Source organism: Brachycentrus maculatus, unplaced genomic scaffold (genome assembly GCF_059751285.1).
Source record: "Brachycentrus maculatus isolate JH-2025_06_01 unplaced genomic scaffold, ASM5975128v1 h1tg000626l, whole genome shotgun sequence".
Taxonomy (NCBI): domain Eukaryota; kingdom Metazoa; phylum Arthropoda; class Insecta; order Trichoptera; family Brachycentridae; genus Brachycentrus; species Brachycentrus maculatus.
In genome coordinates, this window is record NW_028281363.1 from 367,405 (window position 1) to 375,000 (window position 7,596).

A 7,596-nucleotide genomic window follows, 5' to 3' on the forward strand; every position below is an offset into this window, starting at 1 on the left:
TTCCTCATTGGTCCATATCAGATTATCTCTCCTGTTAATTTTCTTCTGAAACGAAGATCCATTTGATGATCTATACACCTTGTACATAATAAGCCAAGATAAATAATAAATGTAATTCCCATCTAAAAAGAAAGTTGAACATGCGGTGTTTGAAAATGATGCTGAATGTATCGAAACACGTGTCACAATAGATTTTAAGAAATAGTGCAAATACTTAAGTATTACCAAGTTATTATTAAGTATTAGCAAGGCTGAAACATTATCGATAAAATTAAGAAAGGTATGTTAAGATGGTTTGGGCATGTGAATCGAGTGACTGAAGAAAGGATTGTAAAAGAGATTTATCAGGCAAACGTGGTTTTTAATAGAAGTAGAGGAAAAACGAGGAAAACTTGTAACTGTAAATGCTGAGACTTCTGTTTATTTCTTCATCTTGGTTGAGATATCAACACTTCTGTTTATTTTAACCCCCCTGGAAATCTAACCCGAAACATCTAGCATGGTAGCTAAACGCGGTAATCACTACATTATGAAGGCGGACAATTTTATAAGGAAATAAAAATATTATTATTATTGTCATTGGTCAGTTATTTGATGACAAATAGCGACATTCTAGGAATTAATGGAAAGAAAACTGTACATTGTTCAAAAATCGTATATTTGAGTAAGTTGAACGCCCGTTTTCGTTCAGTTAAAAGATTCAAGAAATTCGGAATGTTGTGCAAACGAACAAGAAAAGTAAATATTTATTGTGCGAGAGAAAAATTCATCCGTACTGGAATACAGAAAAATCATTTCTTGTTTGAACACACATGTAGGTGGATACTCCTAGCTTTATACTTCCTAGATTATAAATAATATTTTTTTAGATTTCTTCTTTTTCAAACCCTTATACGCATCCAATGGTGCATAGGGCACTGCATAATATAAACGCAGTGTTATCGTGATCGTTAACACATGAAGGAAAGGTGATCAGCCCTTCGCTTCAGGTACCAGTCCAGGGTAAGATTGAATAAATATAATAGTTAAAAAAATCACTTTTATTTTTTTGAAACCCCAGTGTAGCAGTGTGGAGCGAGCTAACCATTACACTACCAAACACTTTTTTTTCAAACAAAAGGTTTTTTGGTAATTTTAATATTTTTTGATCGTTAGTATTATTAAGTTTAAATGAAAGCAAACATTTTTTTTCATTCGTATCTATTACCATGGTATGTGGAGCAGAGGACAAATGATATTTTGCTTATTGAAATATATATCTATTTATTGATTTGGCGTTTAATTTGTAGAACTCCATTTTAATTTATGTATTAATTTTAAATCAAACAGATTTTTTGAGTCTACTAAGCTGTATTTTATTAACAAAAACACATAAAAAATTATATTGTGAAAATTGTTTCGCCTTGTTAGGGCATTATCAAACGAATAACATTCGTTTGATAATGCCCTAATAAAGCGAAACAATTGTCACAATATAATTTTTTATATGTTTTTGTTACTAAAATACAGCTTAGTAGACTCAAAAAATCTGTGTTTGATTTAAAATTAATACATAAATATATATCTGCCTACTGGTTTCTCTTTTGGGGTCAGGAAAGGATTAAAGTAGTTGATATTGAATTTGGTGTTTTAATTCGATTACCCCAATATGTAGACGATGTAAGTTGAAAAATTCTGTGTAAAGAGTATGAATATTTAATGGGGAAAGGATTAATAAAAGCATTATAGGTACTAGGTTATATGAGAGGAAAATGAGAATAGTACTCATGGTTTGCATGAAAAATAGTACTTGGGGTTGAATACCTGAACTCGTTCGTTCCGTGAATGTATTATATACGAGATTCTGAGAATGAAAAATAAGGAATTAATTTGGTAACACTACGAGAGAACGAATATATGTTGTTTTAAAACATTTTGATGTACTTCACAAACGTAAAAATGTATTTAATATTTAAAAACTTGTACATAACGGTCAATGCATGTTAAAGTCGGGATAGCTTGCAACTTCCGAGTTCCGCGGGGGCTCTCCTACTAACATTTGCTTAGTTCTTGTTGTTCTTGTTCCGATCCGGATATTACACTTGCATCACAGAACAAACTTTCACGAAGGCAGGGATAAACTGTAATAGCCCTCAAGAATGACGAAACTAAGTAGGTACCTACCCATTTTCAAATAATGAGGTGCATTTTGTAATTTGTAATTAATTTTTTTTTTTTTAATGTCCAAACACAATATAGTTTCTAACAGATATATCAGGTATCAAACGTTTTGACTAATATCACAAGTCTGTTTTTCGTTGGTTTGAAGATATTGCGTTTAAGCAATAAGCCCGCCAATGTATTATTTTCTGTAAATGAAACTTAAATAATAATAAAATAAAATAATATATATGTAATGATATTTTTGTCAGATAGTTAAGTACAACATCAACAAAAATAATACTTTAATGTCGACTCGGAGGCAAAAGATGATATCCGATGTCAATCAAATTTTGTTGGTGTAGTAACAGCATCTTTTGGCATTTTTTAAAATTTTTTGCTGGATAGAAATCAGAATTTTTTTCATCCATACAACCATGGTCCTGCCTAATATACACGCATTGAATATTCTATGTTAATTAGCATATTGTTTTTACTTTGTTCCCAGCTACACCGCAGCCCTCGGAATAACAGTCGGCATTGGGTGCTTCCTTTTGGTACTAAACATGATCATTTTTGCTGGAATTTACTATCAGAGGGGTAGGAGGCGCGACGGGGGTGGCCAGAGGGATGGAGAGGGGGAGGGGGCGGGGCACTCCTCCCCACGCTCCAATGCTTCGGACGGTAAGTGACAATTTTGTTCTAGAACCGATTGTCCTCTAGTTGATTGTCGTTGCATTTCCTTTTTACTAATTGAAAGCTTGCATGCAAAAACTACGAGGACTTGAAATAGGTTATAAAGTGGACTACTGATTGAGGGATTAAAATTGTATCGATTGCTTCTACCCCTACGCTTTTTATAGAGACGGGAAAAGAGAAAATCTAATAGAAAAGAGAAAATAGACATATGACTCACTCCTTTCAACAACGTCATATTTAAAATAACTCAATTTTTCAGGAGATCATTTTTAAAGTTTAAAAATATAATACAATGTATCAAAAATAAAAATCAAGCCACTTATTGAACTTTTTACTGCGCAACAGATCTTTTAAGGTAAAACCTGAATGTTTTTTCTCCATTTGAAAAATATTTGTAATAAAAAAAAAAAAACAATACCTACAAAACAACACTTTCTGCCCTGTGGCGGAAAAATATTTAGTTTAAAATATGCCGCTTTTGCTGGGATATAGTACATTTTATGGGCATTCCGAAAACATGCACAACAGAAAATTGACGATTTTTTAAACATGACGTTGTTGACGGGAGTGAGCGATATGTTTGTATTGATATAAAGCTAGAAAAAAATTAATGAAAACTTTTCAAATAATTTGTCTTTTAACTTTATAAAATAAAACAACTTTTTTAACCACTTTTTATTGGTACACTTGATCCGGTTTCGACCAGAACCTTGTTATCATCAGGGTTTATGCACTAATTCCAAAACATTGAAATACTCATTTTAATACAAAAATATTTATTTTGACCCTCTTGGGAATCGAACCCGGGACCTCCAGCATGGTAGCCTAGCGCTCTAACCACTACACTATGGAGGCGAAAAAAGTTCAGTACTCTCTTATCTTGGATTACAAGATATTATTTATATAGTAAAAATATTTTAAATATTTCTTAAGTATATAGTAGAAATATTTTAAATATTTCTTATATAGTAGAAATATTTTAAAACACACTCGAGTATGAAAAGTTAGAACTTGGAACAGATATAAAGTCTTATATTTTATTTTTCTTCGGAGTCAAATATTGTAAACGCTATAGAAATAAAGGCAATTTCAAAAGTATTTCATCCGTACAAAAACGTCTGAAGTCAAAGGAATATCGTCCGTTTTCGGTTTAGGATATTTTATTTTAAATTCACATGTCTTTTGTTCGTAGCGAGCATACCGCTTAGGGATGGGGCGTCTGATAACACCGTCGTATCCACCACCCCCACCCAGGAGCTCCCACCCTCGTATCGACCCAAAGTGCCGCAAAACCAAAATCAGGTAAACAAAATAATCACGATTGTCTACCTTTTGTTTTTATGTGTCTATGATAAAAATACCGCTCCCCAATTTCGTTCGTCGAGATGAAAGTAAGAAAACATCTTAATGACTTTTGATTGTGAAATTTCCTATGGTTATTTTTATACTACTAGCATGTTTCTTAACTATAGATCATGGGACTTCTTTCAATGGGACAGTCGTTAAATGTACGAGATAGGAAAACTTACATTTCACAAAAAACTCAAAACATTAAAAAAAAGTGCAACTTTATTTTGCAGAACGTTATTTATTTATTCATACATTCACTTAAACATCATGTACAGAAAATAATATGTACATTGGTGGGCTTTTTGCTAAGAAAACCATATCTTACACCGATCAAAAACAGACAAGTGATATTAGCCAAAACGTTTCATACCTTATATAGCTGTTTGCAATCAGAGGGTAGATAGTAATAATAAAACCCTCACCGCACCCCAATGGTTCATAGGGCACTGCTTCATATAAACGTAGTGTTATCTCGATCGTTTACACATGAAGGAAAGGTGATCAGCCCTCCGCTTCAGGTACCAGTACAGTGTAATATTGAATAAATATTAGAGTGAAAAAATCACTTATATTTATTAAACCCCCCTGGGAATCGAACCCGGGACCTCCAGAACGGTAGTCGAGCATGCTGACCATTACAATACGGAGACGGACAAAGTGCTTGAACATTAATAAATAAATAAATATGAATTACAAATTACTGCTGTAATAATTAAGCAATTACTTTATGTTTTATAAAATATTTATGAAAATAACAAATTGATGAATAAGTAAGGCAAAGACAAAAGGGAGTTAGAGGAAGGAGGTAGAGAGAAAAGCTAAGGGATGAGGTATGAAGTACTAATATAAAATATCATGAAAAAATTAATACACATGCTAATTCTCACTACATTCTTAACATGCGTTGCCTTGTTGCTCCCCATAAATTGTATATCTGTAATAAATTTTATGAATGCGTAATTATTGTTTGTGTAATTGTGTTTGAGAATGTAAGAAAAATATATAAGTGTGAGACTCTCGCGCGGTATAAGTGAGACTTTTTAGTTTCTAGAAATAATATATTGCTCTCTTTACATTAGTTGACGACATTCTTATTTTAAGATCATAAAATGGTTAAAAAGAAATAAAGATAAAAGTTTTCCTTATTAATAATAATAATAAAACCCTTATCCGCACCCCAATGGTGCATAGGGCACTGCGTCATATAAACGCAGTGTTATCTTAATCGTTTACACATGAAGGAAAGGTGATCAGGCCTCCGCTTCAGGTACCAGTCCAGGGTAATATTGAATAAATATGACAGTGAAAAAATCACTTATATTTATTTTACCCCCCTTGGGAATCGAACCCGGGACCTCCAGAACGGTAGCCGAGCGTGCTGACCATTACACTACGGAGGCGGACATCCTTTTCCTTATTAAACAGGTTTTATTTTACGTAAATGGCACAATAGTGCCAATAGTGGATGATTGTAATCACAATCATCCAATACTTTAATTTTTATTTTTAATATACGTTTTACTTGATAAATACTACTATTTCTTAAAATCTGTTGATTGTAAATATGTCAATCTATATTTGTTAATGATGCTACTGATAGAAATAAATAAATTAAAATAAGGAACAGCTCTTACATCCTTTTACGTCCCAAGGACACAGTACTAAAATTTATACTTAGCTTCAGGTACGGTATTTGAAAATGATACGAAATGCATCGAAACACGTGTCACAAAAGGTTATAAGAAATAGTGGTATTAACTAAGTAAAACTTAAATTAAAAATGAAATGACTCCCAGATCAAGTTATAAATTATTATTTTTATAATTAACGTTATTTTATAATTATATTTAATGCATGAGACATGTGTCAGAAAGGATTTAAAAAAAATGATTTATCAAGTGGAAGTCAAACATAATTTCATGATACGTTTTCTATGAACTTCGCCTTTTATGTGTCTTAAATTTATTATCTGTCATATTTAAGACATTTCAGGTATTTTATTGTAGAGCGTACACAATGGTCCACGAACGATGTGCTAACCTTACTTAGCTTAAGTGGTGGAAACGCTGATTTATCTTTCTTTCTAGTATCATAACTGTGTTTGTCACTATTTTTGATTAATTGCGCCTTCAGATATAGGCTTTTGAAGCATGAATAACGTCGAAAATAAATTGCGCATTTTTAAATAATTTTATTTAAAGCCCAATTTTTCGTTTTTTTTGTTATAACGCTATACATGTGTTATTGTTATTATCCGCCTTCGTAGCGAAGTGGTTATATAATTTGTCTACCGTATTGGAAGTGTTGAGTTCAATCCCCAGGGGTTGAATAAATATATATATTTAAAATTCATTTCAACTTATATTTATTTTATACCTGTATCCTGGATAACACATATGAATTCATATACTTAATCAATAATCAAGAAAACACTATTTTAATACGATGCAGTAGTTTTTTACCATTGGGTGCAGATAAGGTTAAATGAATGCTGACGGTGACGTAATGGGATGAAAATTCAAACAATAACAGCTCCGTATATTTTGATTGGATAAATATTTTTTATTTAAGTAATGTCATCGTGAACTTTGAAGACGATTGTCAATCAATTCACCATTATTGCAAATGTCATTTTAAGTTCAAAGTAGAATATGTAAAGAGTTTCCATATTTAACACTAAAGAATTTTTCTCAAGCCATTGATGGTTTCGAGAGATGGAACAAAAAATATATACGTTTACCCTACAGCGGATAAATGACAGAAATGATAAATGATAAAGAAAAAAATAAAATAATTGTTGAAGATTGTTTTGACGAGCATTCTATGTCAGCCGAATCATAGGCGTTTGCGTCCATTAGACCAACTTTTAATATATATTTCATATTATTCCAAAATAATAATAGTTTCTTTCGTAACCAAAATAGCTTTCGTAACAAAATAGCTTAGTTTCTGCCGATCGCCGATGATCCATGGATGAAAATTAATTCCAGATTTATCGAATTTTTTTTTCTAAATACATGATCTTTTACCTAAAAATCCATAATATATGTTTGTTGCTTATAATTCCACACTTTACAAGAATTTGCTTTAAAAAGTATAAGCATTTCATTTAAATACTTGAATTTTCTTTGTAAAATATTTGCAATGGTTTGATGATGTTATTTATTTTTAAAATTAGTCAAGAACCAACGCGAGAGTAACAAGTACATTTTAGTAACGAAACTACACGATTTTTCAAAACAAATTTGAACTGTTACTACTCACATTACTCAATATAATATTAGACATTAAGACCTTATAGTAAACCCGAAGTTAAATTTCGTTAAAGTCGTTTTCAAATATATGTTTCGTATTAGAGATTTTTATCACGGTTGATTTATGGTGTAAATTTTATCCATATCGAAGTTT

The 7,596-nt window shown here is 31.6% G+C and overlaps 1 protein-coding gene across 1 annotated transcript in view; it reads left to right on the plus strand.

Annotated features, from left to right (window-relative positions):
- The first annotated feature begins 2,672 nt into the window (after positions 1-2,672).
- LOC148300961 (uncharacterized) overlaps positions 2,673-7,596 on the plus strand; it is a 10,205-nt gene continuing 5,281 nt past the window's right edge. The window contains exons 1-2 of the mRNA XM_088274043.1: positions 2,673-2,823; positions 4,031-4,140. Coding sequence (XP_088130169.1) covers positions 2,706-2,823; positions 4,031-4,140 — 228 coding nt within the window. The 5' untranslated portion in view covers positions 2,673-2,705. The remainder of the gene's footprint in view (positions 2,824-4,030; positions 4,141-7,596) is intronic.